The sequence below is a fragment of the Tupaia chinensis genome, unplaced genomic scaffold, assembly GCF_000334495.1.
Source record: "Tupaia chinensis unplaced genomic scaffold, TupChi_1.0 Scaffold000081_1, whole genome shotgun sequence".
NCBI classification, from domain to species: Eukaryota; Metazoa; Chordata; class Mammalia; order Scandentia; family Tupaiidae; genus Tupaia; species Tupaia belangeri.
In genome coordinates this window covers 1711947-1735199 of record NW_006159542.1, presented here as the reverse complement: position 1 = coordinate 1735199, position 23253 = coordinate 1711947, and the positions used below count along the sequence as shown (strand labels likewise).

Genomic DNA, 23253 nt, shown 5'->3' with positions numbered 1-23253 from the left:
ATGCATCATTTGTAGGTGATACTATACTTTCCTCTATCTTTGGTGTGATTTTTTTTATTAATTTACAAATATATTCTTGCATTAATATAACTATTTCTTCTAGATCTACTCAGTTCTGTTTTTCTGGAGTTACATGGCTTATTGTTATTCCATCTAATGACAATGTTAATTTCATAGTGACATTTAATTTTTTTTTTAATTTCTGAATTGATTTCAATCATTTCCCTTTACTATACTTTCCTCTATCTTTGGTGTGATTTTTTTTTTATTAATTTACAAATATATTCTTGCATTAATATAACTATTTCTTCTAGATCTACTCAGTTCTGTTTTTCTGGAGTTACATGGCTTATTGTTATTCCATCTAATGACAATGTTAATTTCATAGTGACATTTAATTTTTTTTTTAATTTCTGAATTGATTTCAATCATTTCCCTTACACTACTGACGTCTGTTTAATGGAAACCGTGTGGTCTTGCATCTTCTAGAGGATCTTGATTAAATACTTACTTAAAGTTTTATAGGAAGAAACACATGATAATATGAACAAATCATTAATATTTCAATACTCATTAATACAATGCTTCAAAGTGATGTTCCCTTTGTTTTATGAAATTGTTTTTTTTAAGTCACATATCATGATTACTATACTTAACATGTTTCTCTGATTTTTTTTTTTTGAGAGGTTTTTGCTATAGGGTATGTGTGCTCTCTGGAGAGACAGAGAGACAGAAAGCAAGAAATCACCCCACCAGGGAAGATGACCACACTGCAATCCCTTCTCTGGCATTTTCCACTCAGGATTTTGGGCATGCGCACACATGTACTCTGAGTGATAAGCCACCAGGTTTGGGACTTGAACCATAGTCAACTACAAGTCCAGCGACATAACCACTACAGCACCTGCTGGTCCCTCTCTCATTCTTAAATAGTCACAAATATGTCCAGATCTAGAATTTTCTAAATGTAGCATGGAGAAATGATACCTTTCATTTTTAAATAAAATCAACAATTTTAGAAGCGTGGTTATTTTCCTATCAGTTACATTATGTTAGGAAACTTATCTCTCTTAACTTGCTCTTAGCTGATAAAGTTAGTGAGTGTATTATAATAATATTAACTTTTACTACTACGTATTAATAGTGAGAATATGAAGTAATTTATATCAAATACAGTATCACCACAGAAGTGTACATTATTTGGTTGTTACTTGTCTTTGTTTGTTTGTTTAAGATTTTTGTTATAGGGCATGTGCACTCACCGGAGACAGAGACATAAAGTGAGAGGGAGAGTGAGAAAGCACCCTTCGGGGACACTGGCCACGCTGCAGTCCTTTCTCCTGCATTCCCCTCTTAGGACTTTACACACACCCGCCAACATGCTCAACACGTTTTTCAAGTTGCTTGGTCCAGGACTCAAACCACCCTATTGGCCATGTGGGATCTGGCTGTTGTAACCTCCACACCGTCTCCTGACCCTGTTTTTTTTTTAACAATTAAATATATCCTGGGATTACACTACATTAAATTGGCTTAACTGTACACTAAGTTCTAGTCTACATTTTCTCCGTTTTTAAATTGCTTAATGTTATTTTACAAATGCATAACTCCAGAGGGATGAAGTTACAAATTCAAAGCCACATTGTCAGTGTAGAAGGAGGATTTGAGGCAAGGTCAATGAGATTCCACTTTCAATCTTTTCCTTTTTTTTCTGTAAGTCTGGGAAAAGCAGCTCTTTAATTTTTTTTCTTCAAAGGGTTTATTTCCTATCAGTTGGATTATTTCCCTCAAGCCCTTCACTCTCTAGCATCCTTTATCAGGCGCTTTGAACCAAAACAACAAAACAGGGCTCAGTGCTTTGACATATCCTTAGGTATTCTCTGCTGAGAGAGAGCCTGGGGGCTCAGTCTGGACTTTGTGCCATACAGGGAGGGAGAGAATATAAAATATGGGGAATAACAGATATACTGAGATTCTTTTCTCTGTTGAGAATCGTTGATTTCTTCTGCTTCCTTAAAGTAAGTTGCTACTTTTAGTTTTCCCAAAATCAGCCCAGACATATCATACTACATTGTGTTGTGTGTGATGAAAATTAATTGTGGGACTGCAGGTGGCACCATGGTTAAGGTGCAGGACTCCCACATGGCTGACCACGGTTCAAGTCTCAGACCTGACAGGTTGAAAATCATGGTAGGTGTGAATGCATGCCTAAAATCTCAGGAGGAGGATGGAGGAGAAGAGATTGTGGTGTGGCCATCCCCCATGGGGGACAATTTCTCACTTTCTCACTATTTCTCTCCAGTGAGCACACGGGCCCTATGGTAAAAACCTTTAAAAAGTGGGACCAGCAGTTAGAGTAATGGCTATGTCACTGGACTCCCACGTAGTCGACCGCGGTTCATATCCCGGACCCGGTAGCTTAAACTCACACCGGGTGCGTGTGCGTGCGTGCCCAAGATCCTGAGAGGAGAATGGAGGAGAAGGGATTGCGGCATGGCCATCCCCTCTGGGGGGTGATTTCTCGCTTTCTGTCTCTCTGTCTCTCTCTCTCTCTGTCTGGCGAGCACATGCAATGCACATGCCTTATAGCATAAAACCTCTTTGAAAAAAATAGAAAAATACATCATGAATTTTCCAACGACCCAATATCTTGAAGTACACATTGAATTGTCACCCACTCTCTTTACGCGGCTATGTTGTAGCACTCCAGAACTCACTCCATCTACCCATCTGCATTCTTGTATCTGTGCATGTTCTCCCTACCACTCCCTAGCCTTTTCCCCCAACTTCAGTACCTGTGACCACACTCCCCACCTCTCTGGAGTCAAATCTCTTAGCTTCCACAAATAAGTGAGAACACATGGTATTTGTTCTTCAGTGCATGGTGTTTTACACTTCGTGTAATATCCGTGAGGTTCATCCTCATTGCCTCAAATTACTGGATCTCATCCCTTGTTTCAGGGCTGAATAATATTCCATCATGTGTATATATACATTTTTTAAATCTATGCATCATTTGTAGGTGATACTATACTTTCCTCTATCTTTGGTGTGATTTTTTTTATTAATTTACAAATATATTCTTGCATTAATATAACTATTTCTTCTAGATCTACTCAGTTCTGTTTTTCTGGAGTTACATGGCTTATTGTTATTCCATCTAATGACAATGTTAATTTCATAGTGACATTTAATTTTTTTTTTAATTTCTGCATTGATGGCATTTTCCACTCAGGATTTTGGGCATGCGCACACATGTACTCTGAGTGATAAGCCACCAGGTTTGGGACTTGAACCATAGTCAACTACAAGTCCAGCGACATAACCACTACAGCACCTGCTGGTCCCTCTCTCATTCTTAAATAGTCACAAATATGTCCAGATCTAGAATTTTCTAAATGTAGCATGGAGAAATGATACCTTTCATTTTTAAATAAAATCAACAATTTTAGAAGCGTGGTTATTTTCCTATCAGTTACATTATGTTAGGAAACTTATCTCTCTTAACTTGCTCTTAGCTGATAAAGTTAGTGAGTGTATTATAATAATATTAACTTTTACTACTACGTATTAATAGTGAGAATATGAAGTAATTTATATCAAATACAGTATCACCACAGAAGTGTACATTATTTGGTTGTTACTTGTCTTTGTTTGTTTGTTTAAGATTTTTGTTATAGGGCATGTGCACTCACCGGAGACAGAGACATAAAGTGAGAGGGAGAGTGAGAAAGCACCCTTCGGGGACACTGGCCACGCTGCAGTCCTTTCTCCTGCATTCCCCTCTTAGGACTTTACACACACCCGCCAACATGCTCAACACGTTTTTCAAGTTGCTTGGTCCAGGACTCAAATCACCCTATCGGCCATGTGGGATCTGGCTGTTGTAACCTCCACACCGTCTCCTGACCCTGTTTTTTTTTTAACAATTAAATATATCCTGGGATTACACTACATTAAATTGGCTTAACTGTACACTAAGTTCTAGTCTACATTTTCTCCGTTTTTAAATTGCTTAATGTTATTTTACAAATGCATAACTCCAGAGGGATGAAGTTACAAATTCAAAGCCACATTGTCAGTGTAGAAGGAGGATTTGAGGCAAGGTCAATGAGATTCCACTTTCAATCTTTTCCTTTTTTTTCTGTAAGTCTGGGAAAAGCAGCTCTTTAATTTTTTTTCTTCAAAGGGTTTATTTCCTATCAGTTGGATTATTTCCCTCAAGCCCTTCACTCTCTAGCATCCTTTATCAGGCGCTTTGAACCAAAACAACAAAACAGGGCTCAGTGCTTTGACATATCCTTAGGTATTCTCTGCTGAGAGAGAGCCTGGGGGCTCAGTCTGGACTTTGTGCCATACAGGGAGGGAGAGAATATAAAATATGGGGAATAACAGATATACTGAGATTCTTTTCTCTGTTGAGAATCGTTGATTTCTTCTGCTTCCTTAAAGTAAGTTGCTACTTTTAGTTTTCCCAAAATCAGCCCAGACATATCATACTACATTGTGTTGTGTGTGATGAAAATTAATTGTGGGACTGCAGGTGGCACCATGGTTAAGGTGCAGGACTCCCACATGGCTGACCACGGTTCAAGTCTCAGACCTGACAGGTTGAAAATCATGGTAGGTGTGAATGCATGCCTAAAATCTCAGGAGGAGGATGGAGGAGAAGAGATTGTGGTGTGGCCATCCCCCATGGGGGACAATTTCTCACTTTCTCACTATTTCTCTCCAGTGAGCACACGGGCCCTATGGTAAAAACCTTTAAAAAGTGGGACCAGCAGTTAGAGTAATGGCTATGTCACTGGACTCCCACGTAGTCGACCGCGGTTCATATCCCGGACCCGGTAGCTTAAACTCACACCGGGTGCGTGTGCGTGCGTGCCCAAGATCCTGAGAGGAGAATGGAGGAGAAGGGATTGCGGCAGGGCCATCCCCTCTGGGGGGTGATTTCTCGCTTTCTGTCTCTCTGTCTCTCTCTCTCTCTGTCTGGCGAGCACATGCGCCCTAAAGCAAAAACCTTTAAAAAAACAAAACCAAACCAAACCAAAACAAAACCTTTAAAAAGTAACAAAAACCTTATTATGGAACAGAAGAGGTTACTTATAACCTGTAAATAAGAAACTATATTACTCTTTTTTTTTTTGAGAGAGGTTTTTGCTATAGGGTGCGTGCACTCGCCAGAAAGACAGAGAGAGACAGAGAGACAGAAAGCGAGAAATCACCCCCCAGGGGGGATGGCCACGCCGCAATCCCTTCTCCTCCATTCTCCTCTCGGGATCTTGGGCACGCACGCACACGCGCCTGGCATGAGTTTAAGTCACCGGGTCCTGGACACGAACTGTGGTGGGCTGCATGGGAGTCCAACAACATTGCCATTATGCCAACTGCTAGTCCCAAGAAGCTATATCACTCTTAAAAAAAAAAAAGTTGATTTATCTTCTGACTTGAATTATATTAGTATGTCTATGAAAAGCTATGGCTTGGGTTTTCCCCTAATTACTTTCAAACATTTTGCTAACTATCAATTAATACGTCATATCCAATGGGCTTCTCTGGCTTTTCATCTGCCCACAGCCTGCCCGTCAGGGACGTACAAACCTGAAGGCTCTCCAGGAGGAATCAGTACCTGCATTCCGTGTCCCGATGAAAATCACACCTCTCCACCTGGAAGTACGTCTCTTGAAGATTGTGTCTGCAAGGAGGGGTACCGGGCATCCGGCCAGACCTGCGAAGGTGTGTCTCCCACCCCTGGCAAATAAGAAATATACAAGCTGATCACTTTGAGAGAAATAATACTGATGTTTGCTTCCAGTTCATTTAGAAAGATCTTTACTATCTCTTTCTCTATCATGGTTCATAGGGTAATTATTTGCTTTTATTATACATATGTCTTAGCATAAAACACATCATATCTTGTTCCAGAGGAAGATGCTGTGACTCACTAGGAGTAACAGAACTGCAAAATCAGAAAGATTTAGTCCTTAGAAAAAGACCTAAAGTGAATAAGAGAGAAGCCACGATTATAACAATAAATCTGAATCATAAATGAGCTCATTTTGGCCCTGGTGATTAATTCACTTTTAAAAATATATTTTCATGCCCAGCTGCAGTGGCACATGTGGTAGGTTATCTGGGTCCACATGGAAAGCCCAGGTTCAGGTGCCAGACCATCCTGAACAGGCTAGATACCCGATCCTAGTTAACTGGGAGGCTGGGGCAGAGAGTGATGAAGGCGAGACCCTGTCCAAAAACCTCTCTCTCCCTCTCCATCCTCTTCAAGTGTGTGTTCATGCTTACACACGCTCTCTATTATATATATAATATATACTATATATTATATTGTTATATAGTAAATTATAGTATTTACAATATATTGTATAATACATAGCTATTATATATTATATATATTATATAATAAAGTTCTTCATAGCAAAACTTAAATATATTTTCACAGCATATGCCATGTATGCAAAGCTGTAGCTTTTGGGTTGTGGCAAATACACCTTGCTATCCTTACTAGTTTTTTTATTATGTGCCACTTTAATTATAAGGGAAAATATCTAATGACACATGAAGGTCATAAACTAGAAAATCTTATGTCCACACAGATATCAAAATTTAAAATTTTTAAAGCTTAAAATAGTTTAAAATGTTATTGGAAACAAAATACTTGGCAGTGGTCAGAAGTAAAGAGTAGTTTTTCAACAGTGTACTTAGAAGTTTAAATACAGTAGATGGGGATGTGGTAGAGAATTGAGATGTCTCTGTAAAATGTCTCCTTAAATAAAAAAAGCAACAATAAAAATAGAGTGCTTCATAGACAAAGACTAACTTTGCTTTTTAATTTTATTTCTATAAATATTAGTTGTCCACTGCCCTGCCCTGAAGCCTCCTGAAAACGGTTACTTTATCCAAAACATTTGCAACAACCACTTCAATGCAGCCTGTGGGGTCCGATGTCACCCTGGATTTGACCTCGTGGGAAGCAGCATCCTCTTGTGTCTACCCAGTGGCTTGTGGTCTGGTTCAGAGAGCTTCTGCAGAGGTATGCCAACTGCCAAGTCACATTGTTTGGTAATCATCTTGCTAGATTTCCTTGATTGAAATTCTAATGGGCCAGTCAGTTCTTTGTTTTCTTTTTTAATTTCATAGACCACAGACTACAGAAAGGGAAAAAAAATGATAGGAAGTTTGAAGTTGGAAATACTAAGGTCAATTGACCATATCATCACAAAGTATGGTTTTTATGTTCCTTTCATGAACGAGCAAAGGAAAGGCCTTCCTGGGACACAAATGGACAGGTCACCAAACCTCACATTTCACATACCAAGACAGGATGCCAAGGACTTTTAAAATAGAGTGGGGACTTTGCTGCCCTCTGTGATCACTAAACTCAGGATTCCACCAGTATTCTACTGAAGCAGTTCGCCATCTTGTATATCTCCAGCCTTCACCTTGAGTCGGTAACATGTTATATAGAATGTGGAGCATTTACTAAAACAGCACTCAACGGACCTAGTCATGTCAATAGAAAAAAGGGCATTATGAGCCAGCTCCATGACCTGGTGGATAAGGCAGTCAGATCCCACATGACAACCATGCAATTCAAGTCCTGGACCTGGTGGCTTGAAAAACACACTGGGTGTGTGGGTGTGTGTGCCTAAAATCCCAAAAGGAGAGAGAAATGGAAGAGAAAGGATTGTGGTGTGACCATGCCCCATGGGAAGGGGGCGTTTCCTCACTTCCCTTCTCTCTGTCTCTCCACTCCCTTTCTCTTTTTCCCCCCCCCCCCCTCTTCGCCCCCAAAAAAAAAAAAAAAAAAAAAAAAAAAAAAAAGAAAGAATGAAAGAAAGAAATGAGAAAAGAAAAGGGGGACAGTGTCATAGGTAGAACCTGAGACTCCCACATCAAATACAAAGAAATAAACAGAATAGTACCTCAGTTGACTGCCACTTGCCACCTCCAGGACCTACCTTCCTGCATCTTACAACTGTTGGACCATCAGCTTCCTAAGGTTCCACAAGTAAGGTTGGAAGAAAAAGCTATCTTAGAAAGGGTTAAAGGACTTAAGCATCTCCCATAGAATCCCTGCCTATGAAGCTTCTCAATAAGCATTGACTCCCTACCTAGGATGGCCAGATGAAATATAAGATGCCTGGTTGAAAATTAATTTCAGACAAAAAACAAATAGCTTTTTGTAAGAAGTTCCCATGTAAGATTTGGGAATTACTTATACAAAAAAAAAAAAAAAAAAGTCCAATTTCTGAAATTCAAATTTAACTGGGCATCCCGATTGGTTGGTTGGTTGGTTGCTAAATCTGGTGACCTTATCTCAGCTACATTCCATGGACATCTTTGGAAAATCACTTTGCTGAATATTTGACTGCCCCAAGACCTACCCATTGCCAGGATCATTGTTGTAGGATAAGGAATTCTGTCTCTGGTCTTTCCTTGGCTCCCATATTTATAAAAAAAAAAAAAAAAAAAAGTCCAATTTCTGAAATTCAAATTTAACTGGGCATCCCGATTGGTTGGTTGGTTGGTTGCTAAATCTGGTGACCTTATCTCAGCTACATTCCATGGACATCTTTGGAAAATCACTTTGCTGAATATTTGACTGCCCCAAGACCTACCCATTGCCAGGATCATTGTTGTAGGATAAGGAATTCTGTCTCTGGTCTTTCCTTGGCTCCCATATTTATAAGGGAAGCTTGCCTTCTGCCCTCTCTGTCATCATTTGTGAAACCTATGAGAGAATCATTGCTTCTATTTATCAGCTACCAATACTGAACCCATCTATAAGTATACCTACATCAGATCCCCAAAAGACAAGAAAACTATGAAGAGAATCAATAGATTGAATAAAAGAACTTGCCGTAAAAGGGGAAAAAATGAAATCACTGAGATTCAAAGGCAATTCCATTGCTAAAAATTCCAGGAAATAGGATAGATAGAAGAGCAAGACTGCTGACACAATGAATAGACAAAACTAAAAGTCAAATTAATAAATTCAAAAACCAATTCAAGAAGTTGTCTGGGGACCAGCAGTTGACATAATGGCTATGTTGCTGGACGCCCACGTAGTCGACCATGGTTCAAGTCCCTGACCCAGTGGCTTAAACTCACAGTGGGTGCATGTGCATGCGTGCCCAAGATCCCAAGAGGAGAATGGAGGAGAAGGGATTGCAGCGTGGCCATCCCCCTTGGGGGGTGATTTGTTGCTTTCTATCTCTCTATCTCTCTCTTTCTGGCGAGCGCACATGCCCTATAGCAAAAAACTCTCCAAAAAAAAAAGGTTGTCTGGAAGTAGAGAAAACTTTCAAAGACAAAAAAATTATGAAAAAAGACTCTTCTCATATTAGGAATCCAGAGAGAGAATGGAGTGGAAGAGAAGCACAAAGTGGAAGATCAAAGAATATATCCCCAAGCTGAAATCTTAAAAATATACACAACTGAAAGCTTTGATATTTAGTTAAAAATCACTTAGTGCCAGAAAACAAATTATTAAGAACAGATTCCATGTCTGGAAATAATCTGAGTAAAATTTACAAATTCCCTGGAAAAATAGAAAATTTTGTCTGTTTCATCGATAGAAATAACATTATCTACAAAGGAAAGAAAATCAGACTAGCCGTAGGCCCTTTTTATCTATTCTAAATATTAGAAGATAAGAGCATGTTTCTAGGATTCTGAGGTAAAAGAATGAAAGATTGAATTTCCAAACTGAGACAAGCTACTGTTACGTGTGAAGTCAAAGCCATTCCCAGTCGTGCAGTCCCAGATGGTAAAAAACCACACACGATTACTGAAAAAATTAATCATAGAAAACTTTAAAATGTATCCCTATAAAGTCAACAGTGGTTAAGTGCTGTTAAATCTCTACCCCTTTGGTACCAGCAGATGGTGCAGTGGTTACAGTGATGGACTCCCATGTGGCCAACCATGGGTTGAGTCCCAGAAACAGTGGCTTGAAACTCACTCTGTGTGTATGTATGCTCGAAATCCCAAAAGGAGAATGGAGAAAGGGTTGAGCCATGGTGGTGGGGGGAGGGGGCTATCTCTCTCTCTCTCTCTCTCTCTCTCTCTCTCTCTGGAGAGAGCACACTTGACCTATAGCAAGAATCTCTTCAAAACAAAACAAAACAAAACAAAACAAAACTCTACCTCTTCTTCCAAATACCTCATAGTACATGGTGGAAAAGATTTCATTTTAACTCTCCATTATTGGCCTACCAGAAAAGACTAGGAAAATGAGGGTAGACCTCCTCTTTTAGAGGAGGCCCTTCTCTCTTCAGCCTCTCCAATCCATACTCAACTCTTGCTTCCTTCACCAAAGCCACAAGAAGCGGCCATGCCCCCTCTCAAGAAGCTGTCCCTTTGCAGACTGCCCCTACAACCTTGATCATCTGATCACCCTTCCTTTGCTCTTGGTCCTCATAAACCCTCCACTGTTGTCTACTGCCTCAGCCTGACTGGGATCACATCTGTATGTCCTCCACAGAGCCCTTGCCTTGGGTGTCAGGGCCAGGCAGGAGAGCACAGCTGGCGTACTTGTCATGGGAGAAGGGATTCATCTTAGGAACTGGACCTTCTAGAATTTTAGAAAGAGTTTGAAAGCCAAAGGTTCAGAAGAGATGTTGGGGAATCAGAGGAGTTGCTGACAACTCAATCTGAGAAGCCAAGGCTGCCCGCCATTAACAGTGGAACTGCAAAGAAGAAATTTACTGGGCTATCTGAGAAGCTTTATTTCTGTGTAACCACACCCAAGAGCCCAGAGAACTAACCTGGAGCCACCACTGGTTAACAGTGTCAGCAATCAGGACTCAGAATGGAGCTTAGCAAAAACAAGCTGGAGCCACTGGACATCTCTACATTAGTCCATCACCCGATGTGACTACAAAGTCCACTGCTTCAGTTCTACTTCTCTTTTGACCATCCCTAACCTGAGGCCACAATAAGGGAATTCTGACAAGTTTCCCAGCTCAACCAACTTGCTATAATACAACCCATCTCACCTACTTTTATTGTTAATTACCTTGCCTCACTTCTACTGGACTGTAAATTTATTATGAGAACAGGATGTATTTTTTTTTTCTCTTTTCAATCTTGGTTATACCTCTGGTGAATGAATGGAAACTTGAATTTAACAAATACACTGATTGATAAATATATGTATGCATGTGCATTGATCACTTCCAGCTTCACCAAAGCATGCAAAAATGGCCTACTTGTACCACTTTCCATTGAAAAGCATGCCTCTTCTGTTTAAGCTGATTTCAGCTGCAATTCCAATATAAACAAAATGATTATTTTTGAGAGGTTTTTGCCTTAGGGCACATGTGCTTGCTACAGAGAGAGAGAGACAGACAGACAGTGGGAGAGAAAGTGAAAAATTACCCCCTCCAGAGGAGGTGACCATACCACAGTCCCCTTCCTTCATTATCCTCCCAGGATCTTGGGTGTAAATGCACATGCACCTGGCACGAGTTTCAAGCCACTGGGTCTGGGACTTGAATCATGGTCAGCCATGTGGGAGTCCAGCAACGTAACCACTTTGCTTCCGCTGGCCCCAACAAGATGATTTTAATCAGAATAAGAGAGATGCTACAGAACCACAGCTCTTCCTAAAATTCCTTCAACCTCACCACCAAGCTACTATCTCCCTACAATGTTGTCTTTAATGAAGACATTTACTTGGGCTCCTTCTTTGCCTCATTGCTATTGGCTAATAAATTTAGTTACTTGAGCTATTGTCTCTATAAAGCATAGATCATATTTCACTAAAACACTTTTTTTCACACTTTAAATATTGAGTGCACCTTAAAAATCAGTGAACCTTTGCTATTATTGTTTCTATATTAGTGACACATGAAATAATGGTGCGCCTTAGAAATTGGAAATCTGGGATTCAGTGGCAATTGGGTAGGGATTTATTTCTGTTTCTGAGTGGGTAGTATAGAGAGAGCAGGAATTTTTCCAAATCCAACTTAAATATAATTTTAAGGACAATGAGTTCTTTTACTTAATTTTCTTTCTTGAAAACCTTTCAAAGATTAAGGCAGAATGGAAAGACCAGAGTACAATCTAAAGTCTTTTACACATTTTATGTTACACTGTTAATGTTTTTGTCCTGTTGAATGATAATTGGTAAGCTCGATTCCTGTTCCTCCAGGAACTCCTCCTAATGCATTTATACTCATTTCAATTTTTTTTTTGAATTACGCATTTCTTTGTTAAAAAAAAAAAAAAGGTTCTTTTGCGTTTTGTCAATGATAAGTAGTTAAACCTGAGGGAAAAGTTTGAACAAGAACCCTACATTTAACATTCAGGTATATTTGCAGTAATAAATGCTATCACAGTTTAAAAATTGACAGGAAGCTTGTCTCTAAGGGAAAAATTTAATTAGTCTTTAAGATAGGAACCACAGCAGTTTCAGAGGTTCTTAGATTGTCTGCTGCAAAGCAGACCATTCTCTTAAAAGACTAAGTTGTGGGGCCAGCAATTGACATAGTGGTTGGGACTCTGGACTCCCACATGGTCGACTATAATTCTAGTTTGGACCCCGAGGCTTGAGACACTCTGGGTGTATATGCGTGCGTGCCTAGAATCCTGAGAGAAAAATGGAGGAGAGGGGATTGTGGCATGGCCATCGCCGCTGGGGAGTGATTTCTTGCTTTCTGTCTGTCTGTCTCTCTGGTGAGTGTATTCACCCTATAGTTAAAAATCTCTGGGGGGAAAAAAAGACCGAGTTGCTATTTTTAAAAAAGATTGAATATTTAGGGATTGCTTTAACATGAATGTAAATCAAAAAACATTAACTGGGGTCGTCCCCATAGCCTAGTGATGAGGGGAGCTGGATCCCACATGGCAAATTGTGCTGTTCAAATCCCAGCCCTGGTGGCTTGAAAAACATGCCATGCCCCAAATCCCAACAGGCTAGAGAAATGGGGAAGGAGGGATCGTGTCATGAGCATGCCCCAGTGTGAGGTGCTTTTCCCCTCTCTTGTTGTTGAGCACATGTTCCCTCTGGCAATAAAAAGAAAGAGAGAGAGAGGCAGGCAGGGAGGGAGGGAGGGAAACATTAGTGATTGCTGAAAAAAATATTTTAAGTTTAAGCTAATTTAAAAGTGTCTTCCTATTAAAATGATAATAAATGTGGGACCAGCAGATAGTGTAATGGCTATGCCGCTGGACTCCCATGTGGTCAACTGCAGTTCGAGTCTTGGACCTGGTATCTTAAACACAAGTCAGGCACGTGTGGAGAAGGGAGAAGAAGGGATTGTGGTATGGCCATCCCCCTTTGGGGGGGGGGGATTTCTCACTTTCTGTCTATCTGCCTTTCTCTGTCTTTCTGGAGAATGCATGCCCCTTATAGAAAAAAACTCTCAAAAAAAAAAAAAAGATAACAAATGATCATTCTTGAGTGAAAAGGAATCTAAAATATTTAAGGACTAGATAGAAATTATTGCATATGCTTTGTTTTCCCTGAGGAGCGATAAAAATGTATTAAAAGCAGCATTTGAGATGCAATATAACTCGCATCTGTATAAGGCACCAAGTCTAATGTATTATTAGTACTCTTGAGAAATGTTGCAAATCCATTTTGTCTTAGGTTTTTAAAGCTGGCGTCATTTCAGCAATATATTAAAGCCAGAAGCGACTGTTTAATATAGTTTTCCAGATTTTATAGATCTTGATCATAAGAATTTAACTTAACCAACTTTAAATCCCACCTTGTGCTTGGCATTGTGGACACACTAATATATATATATATATATATTAAAAATGCAGTGATAAATATCTCTATGCACCTTATGGGCACAGTAAAGGTTCCATTTACATGATGGACGCATTCAATAAAAACAAGAACATGCAAGACAAAGAATTCCTGTGCATTTTTCATTAACTGTCAGCTTTGCTTAAAAGAGCCTAGGGCATTTTTTTTTTTAAACCTCAAATCTAATTCTCTAAAGTGTAATCAATCCTAAATGTGTATTTAGTGCACTCAATATAATTTGAATGGATTCCTGCCGAATAGGTTCTGTCAGTGACTTCAGTTGAAAATGCTCTTTAATATTTTGCCCAGCTTCCTCTTCTAGTATTTTATTTTTTAGAGATTTTTGCTATAGGGCATATGCGCTCGCCAGAAAAACAGAGACAAAGAGACAGAGAGATAGAGACAGAGAGCGAGAAATCACCCCCCAGGGAGGAGAGCCACATGGCAATCCCTTCTCCTCCTTTCTCCTTTTGGGATCTTGGGCATGTACGCACATGCACCTGGAGTGAGTTTAAGCCACCGGGTCCAGGACTCGAACCGTGGTCAACTACTTGGGAGTCCAGCGACATAGCCATTATGCCAACTACTGATCCCCCTCTTCTAGTATTTTTAAGTTGAGTTTCATCATAATAATTATATGCCTGGTATAAAAAAATTGATAAATGCAGAAAAATACAAAAAGGAAAAATTTATCATAGGCCCACTCCAGAGCTCAGTGAAAAGGAAGCCAGATTCCATATGGGCAACTAGGGGGGAGTCTGGGGCCTCAAGGCTTAGATGCTGGGCACGTGTTCCCAGGTTCCTGATGGGAAGGGGAATTGGAGGAAAAAGGATTTCAGAGTGACTGGTCTTCTCTGAGGTGGTTGCTTTCGGTCTCTTACTCTCACTCTGATACATACACACACTCTCTCATTCTCATACACAGTACCCTCTAGCATAATTTGTATATATTATATGTAGAATATGTAGAATATAAAAATATATAATTTATATATAATAAATATAAATCGTATATATGTAAACTGTAATTTTCCCATCAAAATATTTTAATCCAAAGCATTTTTTTAAATCTTGAGAGATTGCAGGGTTGTGGCAATGTTGTAGAAATGCTATCTGAGAAGAAATTGAACTTTGTTCTTTGTAAGGTATTGTTCTGTTTTCATGTGATGCCCAATGCTAGCATGATTACATCCATATACTATCCAAAAGAGTATTTGGCATATTCAGCAAGAATTTACTCTCTTTTCTTCTCCATAGCCCTGTTCATGACAGGAATGTGTGGGCCGTCTGACTGGAAGGTTTTGTTTCCCATGGGTCTGACACCCCTCCCCCCATCTGTCTGCCTTCCTGTTTTCACACTTTCCCCTCCTCTCACTGCTCTCGTCTTCCCTCACCTTCTTCCTCTTCTGTCCTCTCCACTTTCTCTCTTTCACCTTCCCTTTCTCTTCTCTTTTTTCTCCTCTCCTTTCATCCTTCTCTTTTCCACTTTCCTTTCCTGTCCTCTCTCCTTTCCCTGTTGGAAATCCTGATTGGTGTGGATCTAAGCTAGAACTAGAGGAAAAGAAGTGGGCATAGAGAACATATCTTTAGATATCATGTTCTCTAAGAATACAAAGATCACAGGCGTCCGTAGGTATAGAAGTTACAGAGTTGATGCACTTGTTGGAGTGATTTAGGAAGAGAGGAGGTGGTTGTCAGAGTGGCTACTTGGATTGCTGACAGTGAGGTCTAGAAGATATGGTAATGTATGGTAATGGAGCCTGAGGGCAAAGGCTCAGCAAAGGATATGGCCATGCCATTGGAGAAGAGATCAAGAATAGGATTCAGCAAATTTTCTATGTGGAAGTTCATTCTGTGTCTGTATGGGTGTGTCTGTGAGGTAGAGAGAGAGGGATGAGGTGAAGCAGCGGCAGAGGGGGAAGAGAGAATTGAAAAAGGCATGTTGAATATATAATTATTCAAAAGACCTGGAGGTTTTCAGGAAGGAAGATCACAGAATGATCAGTGAAGGCAATGGGAGCCTCTCTGAGCTCCAGGCCTTGCCTCGAGGAAACAGTAAGATTTTAATTAGAGTAAGAAAGCAAAAGAATATTCAAAAAGAAGTTTAAGATGTGAGGGCTTTTAAAAAAAAAAAAAAAAAAATGATCGTGCATTCTAAGAAGCAAGTGAAAGAAACTTTAGGGTTAGAGTTGGATCACAGTTGTATGGGGATAACCCTACAGGAGGAGCAATGACCAGGGAACCCCAAGCTTGTTGATTGGTTGAAATGGACTCAGATCCATTGCGGGATTTTTCTGGGCTGGATGCTGAGGTAATTTTGCCAGGAGAGCCCAGAGCACAGGCATGGTTTGGGAACCTGCAGAGGTAGGAACAGTGCTGATGTAGCACTGGAGCTAGAGAGGCAGAGGTGGAGAATTGGGGAAATGCAGATTTCTCAGGATACTGACTGGCACCACTACTAATCGTGCTGTCAAGGTTAGCTGGGGTATTTCCAGCACCTGCGACTTAGGTAATAATGATAACCCTTTTGGCTGCTCTCTTAGAGTAGATTTAAAGAGAGTAGAAGGAGGAATTATTTCTTTAGATGTATCTACGTACTTCTCAGACCAGGGAAATGTGATCCTGGGTCATCTGCCCTACCCCTGAGTACAGCTGGAACAGACACAAATCCCATGTACTGGAAAAAAGGAAGACCTGTCCCTAGAAAATTAATGAAGTGAATGGATGCTAGGCAGAGGGAATTAGAAATTGTGTATACTGGGGCCACCAGGTGGGGTAGAGGTTAAGGAGCTGGATTCCTCATTGCCAATCCATGGTTTGAGTCCTGGACCTCGTGGTTTGAAAATCATGCTGGGCATATGTGCTTGCATGCCCAAAATCCTGAGAGAAAGGGATAGTGGCATGGCCATTCCCCTTGGGGGTGATTTCTCACTTTCCCTCTGTCTCTCTCTCTGATGAGTACACACTCCCTATAGAAAATATTAATAATAATAAAATAAAAATAAAAAACAATTTGTACATAGCTATTGGTCTCAAAGACCCAAATAACAATGCCTAAAGACAGTTGGTCTTTATTTTTCTCTCATCTAAAAGGACAAAGTATGTAATGCAAAGATGGTGTGATGGTTTAGTTTCCTTAGAGACTCAGGTCCTTTTATTTCTTTGCTCTTCCATGTAAGTGCATAATACTTATCCTATAGCATTCTGTAAAAATAATCTAGTATGCTGGGGTACTATCTCTCACATCTGTATTTTGCGAGAAAGAAAGAAGGGAAGTCAAGAATTGAGACTTTCCCTTTTACAAATAGAAGTCCTACAAAACTTCAGCTCTATCTTACTTTCATGAGTTATGATGAAGGTGAGGAGATGTAATCTTCTAGCGGGACATATTACTGGGTTGACTAGAACTGATGAGAATTGCCATTGACCAGCAACTATCAATCTCTCCCATATGCACAGGAAAAACAAAGTGATGTTAATGCGTGAGTCAAGAGTAACATCATGAAGTACTATTTGTAGTAGTTGTGTGAGAAGAAAGGAGTGAAAAAGCTAGGATAACCAGAGCTATGGTCAAACAATAGAATATTAGGATTTAAAACTGAAAAAGTTGAGTAGCTTTGCAGAGGCAATAACTTTTTTTTTAATTGAGTGATTTTTTGCTATAGGGCATGTGTGCTCACCAGAGAGACAGAGAGAGACAGAGAGGCAGAGAGACAGAAATCACCCCCAGGGGGGATGGCCACACTGCAATCCCTTTTCCTCCATTCTCCTCTCAGGATCTTGGGCACGCATGTGCACACACCCGTCATGAGTTTAAGCCACTGGATCCAGGACTCGAACTGCGGTCAACTACATGGGAGTCCAGCGACATAGCCCTTATGCCAACTGCTGGTTCCCGAGGCTATAACTATTAAAGGCCAGGTTATGGAACATGAGGACCAATTGATCATAAACCTGAAATCTCTATCTTGAAAAAGACTCTGTCCTTTTGTTGAAAAGGAGCCTGAAAAACCACAGCAGAAGCCCAGTTGAGGACTACAGTTACCTCTTGCTGTCAACAATCACCATTCTATAGCTATCATCAACCATTTAGGGCTATATCCCTTTGACAGTTTAAGTTTTCCACCTAGGGGCAGAGGGTTACACACAGTGGTATATTGTTTGGGCAATGCATTTGATAAAGCTTAGGCTTTTATTATGAGGATTATTATTGCCAGAAAGTGTATATGCTCAACAGAGAGAGAAGAAGGAAAATAAATAAATAAATAAATAAATAAATAAATAAATAAAAATAAAAACAAAACACTCCTCAGTGGGGCTTGGTCCCACCACAATACATTTTCCTCCATTTCTCCTTCCAAACAAGATCTTGGGTGTACATGTGCACCTGGTTTGTTTTTTGAAGCTGCCATGACTAGGTCTCAAACCATGATTGGCAATGTGGAATCTGGCTCCCAATGCACAACCCTTAACCACTATACTAAGGGGGCAGCCTTAAAACATAGGCTTTTAACCGTCCTACAATAACTCAAGAAATGATGGTTTATCATTGTTTACTATTTTAAGAAAAGGAAAATTTCTTATTTGCAATATGCAGGCATTGTTAAATGTATAGTTACCATTTCATCCCTATTTAGTAAAATGTCATCTAATTGTTTTCATTTCATGCAGTGAAAATATGCCCTCACCTCCGCCAGCCCAAACATGGCCGCATCAGTTGTTCTACCGGGGACATGTCCTATAAGACAACATGTTTGGTTACCTGTGATGAAGGGTACAGACTAGAAGGAAGTGTTAGGCTCACCTGTCAAGGAAATGCCCAATGGGATGGGCCAGAACCTCGGTGTATAGGTAAGTTCCTGGATGATTTATTTCTCCTGCTCTCTGATTTCTCCAGTATTCTGTGAAGACCTAGAATTAAACATTGGTTTATCATGAATATAAATATATTTCCACAGATACAGATGCATACTGCATATGCAAATATGATACTATGCAAATATGTTGTTTTAACATACTCGGTAAAATGACTTCACTGAATTCAATTTTTTTCTTTCTTCTTTTTTTTTTTTTTTAAGAGATTTTTACTAAAGGTACAGGTGCTCTCTGGAGAGACAGACAGAAAGCAAGAAATCACCCCCTCCCCACAGAAAGAATGGACATGCTGCAGTCCCTTTTCTTCCATTCTCCTCTCGGGATCTTGGGCACGCACACACACACACACACACACACACACACACACACACATACCCAGCATGAGTTTTAAGCTACCTGGTCCTGGACTTGAACCTGGGTCAATTACGTGGGAGTCCAGCAGTGTAACCATTACGGATGGCATCTGCTGGTCCCCTGAATTCAACTTTCTAACCCACCGAAGTTTACAGCTTCAAATAGCAATTCTTTCTCTTTTTATCTCTCTCTCTCTCTTTCTTTCTTTCTTCTTTCTTTCGTTCATAGGACCAACTGGATGGGTTTTTTAAAAAAGCAAATATTGTGTCATTCCCTTCTTTTGTTAAATATGACCTACCTTGACCTTGTTGTAAAAAGTACAAAATTATGAATCAGTGAATCTAAATCTTTTTACTAGTGACTCAGCCATGGGAGCATTTTAACTTAATCATAAGTTTAAACACAAAGGGTACCAATGGCCTAGCCATGGTGGCACAGAGAATGGTGTGCTGCTGTGTAATTCATTATCATTTAAAACACGTTTTGAATAGAATTTTAAGAAATTTATATTAAATTGATAACTTTGACATAAAAAAGTCCATCTTACACTTATAGCTACTGTGGAAAAACAAAATGGGCAGTCTTATTAAATATGGAAAAGGAGAAAGACGGACAGAATCTTCCATGTTGTTTAGTATTATCCTGCAAGCTTTAGCTCTTATACTAAATCATAGATTAGAGCTTTTGTGATTCAAAATCACCGTCATTTGTAGACTACATGTCTACCTAAAGAACTATAATGAATCTCACTTTAGAAATAGGAGTTCATTAAAGTCATAAGAATATCAAATAAATGGAGTTTCTTTATATAATAATAAGCCGAATTTATAGTGCAAAATTACATTTAAAAGATCTTAGAATATATAAAATATATCAAGATAACCTTAAACAGAATGTGGGAAACCTCTATCACACAAACTAGAAAATGTTACCAAGAGACAAAAAGAACATTTTAAATTTATATTAAGTTTTATCCAAATGTTAAGTTCTCTCTAAATACACATATGGGTAAAACTGTAACCTCATCCAGTAGCCTAAAAGGAACTTTTTTCCCCTCTTTTGGAATTATGAAGTGATTTCAGAATTATGAAGTGATTTCAGAGTAAAATAAGTTTGAAAGGGAGGAAGACGATGACTAGTATAAAGAAAGTAGCTCTCCCAGGTTTTATAAGATATAAAAATATGCAAATGTTAGGAATATTTAAGGATTACCACACAGATCAAGGAGACTGACTAGATCCTGACATTTACAAGTTTAACTTATGATTGAAGAAATATCACAGGTCACTTGACATAGATTTATCCAACTAATTACATAGAAAAATCGGCTAGTTCTTTGAAAAACAAACAAAATAAAATTTTCTTGTATCTTTAATTCACATCACACATTGAAATAAATTCTTCATAAACTGAAAAGTAAAATATAAACCTAGAGGAAAGTTTCGTTAATATATGTAACTGAATACTAATCTATCGCAACTTATTGAACATAAAAACAATGTAAATACTTTTAGAACAAAAAAAATCAGCTTAGACTACAGTGTAGAAAAATTAAAGATGTGTTTACCCAAAGTACCATAAACAAGCAAAAAAAAAAAAAAGAAAAGAAAATTTGCGCAATTTTGATGGCCAGAATGATCATTTTCTCTGTTCAGCCAACTCTCAATAAAGGATAGTGAGTCTCACATAATCATTCTATTTGGAGCATAAATTTGGCTCTGATTTTACTGTTGATCAAAGCAGAACAGGAAATCTGGGCAAGCACCTGCTTCACACTGTGTGAAAATAAAGAGACAAACCAATTTCTCGGGAAAAATGGCTTTTGCTGGCACAGAGTTTTGAAAGAAATTATTTCAGAGATGAGGCGTGATGGTGGGGTGTATAGAAACACATGGGTTCTGCCACTCACCTGCTGGGTGACCTCGGGAAAGTTACTACTGTTTGTACACGGGGAGAATAACCATACTCCTGACCACACAGGATTAAATGAGCCAGTACATATAAAGCACTTAGAAGAACACTTGGTACCAAGTAGATACTGAGTACACGTTAACTTCTATTTCATGGGAAATACAGACTGAAAATGTGCAATGCTACCAGAAGAATCTCTACTACAACAAACTAATGTACGTATGGGACACACATACACACACGTACACACACATGCACCCTGCATTAACTCTTAACCTTGGCTTTCCATTCCACCTGCCTTGCCCTCATTCATCTGCTGCTCTTCATCTACACTAAAGGTGGCATCAAGAGTCAAGGCCCTAATTATAGCATGATGGTTTTAGAGAGGGAGCGAAAGATTTTCTTACTGTATGCTCACTTAAAGACAGCACCAAAACCTCATAAAATAGAGATTGATTGCTGACTATATCACTTAATCCATGAAAGGTGAAATCCAATTTACTACTTTATACTTCCAAGTCATAAAACATCCTGCAAACCAAATGAAGGGGCTTCAAGGAAATAATAACAGTTAGTTAGCATTGATTAAAAAATGGGGTCAGAGGGCCAGCAGATGGTGTGGTGGTTAAAGCACTGGATTCCCCAACATGGCTGATCATGGTTTGAGACCCAGAGGTTTAAAAATCAGGCCAGGGGTGTGTGTGTGTGTGTACCCAAAATCCCAAGGGGAGAATGGAGAAGGGATTACAGTGTGGCCATGTCCCCTGGGAGTAGTTTCTCATTTTTCTGGCTCTCTGTCTCTCTCTTTCTCTCTCTCACTGGCAAGCACATACACCGGATGGCAAAAATCTAAAATAAATAAATAAATAAATAAATAAATAAATAAATAAATAAATAAATCAATCAATCAATCAATCACATGGTTCAAGTCCTGGATCTGGCAACCTGAAAAAGGTGCTGGGTGCGTGGGCATGTATGCTCAATAGCCCAACAATGTGGAGAAATAGAGGAGAAGAGATTGTTGTGTGACCATGCCTGTGGAAGAGGGTCCTTTCTTACTTTCCCTCTCTCTCTCTCTTTCTCTCTCTCTCTCTCCAGTGAGTACACACACTTTCTAACAAATTAAAAAACGAAAACAATCAGAAGCTTCTCATGGTTTTATACACTGGCAAAGGAACAAGAGGTGACTAAACAGATACAGTTTACATGAGTACATCGCACGTGTGTGACCATGCCTGTGGAAGAGGGTCCTTTCTTACTTTCCCTCTCTCTCTCTCTTTCTCTCTCTCTCTCTCCAGTGAGTACACACACTTTCTAACAAATTAAAAAACGAAAACAATCAGAAGCTTCTCATGGTTTTATACACTGGCAAAGGAACAAGAGGTGACTAAACAGATACAGTTTACATGAGTACATCGCACGTTCAGTGGCAGATATGGTCATCATTTAGCTACTGGTATCTAGCCCGAGGCAGCACAATTGTATATTGAAAGAAGAAAGCTTATCTGTGGAATTTCCGATTTGTGGGAACACAAGCAACAGCCATAACAGTCTCATTTTCCTACAATAGAGCGCCACTGCTCCACCTTTCAGAAGCCCAAAGGTGTCATCGTATCCCCACCAAGCTGTGGCAAGCAGCCAGCTAAACCTGGGACAACTTGTCAGCTCAGCTGTCGGCCAGGGTTCATTTTATCTGGAGTCAGAGAAGAAGTGAGATGTAGCACTTCTGGCAAATGGAGTGCTCGAGTTCAGGCGGCTGTGTGTAAAGGTAGGTGCTCTGTGGGTCAGATAAAAGCCAATTATGGCTAAATAATTGACACACTGGTGTAGTGCAGGACCGTCTCTCTTTGCGGCTGGTACACAGACATGATGAAACAGTAGGTGTTGGGACCAGCGGATAGTGTAGTAGTAAAACATGACATTCTGTGAGGCTGACCCATATGGAAAGATTCCTGGTTCAAGTCTGGAGACCTCCCTGAGTGTATCAGGCATGATCTGGGGCTGAAGCTGCTGGTGAATTGCAGCATCAGGACCTTGTTAAGGGTACTGTCTGTCTGTCTGCCTTTCTCTCTCTCTTGCTCTCTCTCACTAGTAGAAGAAATAAAGTACAACTTTTTTAAAAAGCAGGTGTTACCCCAGTATGCACCATGAGAATTTCTGGTTCAAAATGGTGGATAAAATGCCACACAGTGACAAAAGAATAAGAAAATAAGTATAATCTTAGAACTGGAGAGTTTTCCACCAGGAGATTAAAATTGGTTAAGAATTTCTGGTCCATATAAAGCAGGTGAAACTAAATTTATTATTTTTTATAATTATTTATTTAATTTTAT

At 39.6% G+C, this 23253-nt stretch overlaps 1 protein-coding gene across 1 annotated transcript in view; it reads left to right on the top strand.

Moving 5' to 3' along the window:
* Positions 1-23253, top strand: part of SVEP1 (sushi, von Willebrand factor type A, EGF and pentraxin domain containing 1) — a 233157-nt gene that overhangs the window by 70752 nt on the left and 139152 nt on the right. Inside the window, 4 exon segments of the mRNA XM_006142717.3 lie at positions 5578-5736; positions 6869-7048; positions 18452-18631; positions 22491-22688. Coding sequence (XP_006142779.1) covers positions 5578-5736; positions 6869-7048; positions 18452-18631; positions 22491-22688 — 717 coding nt within the window.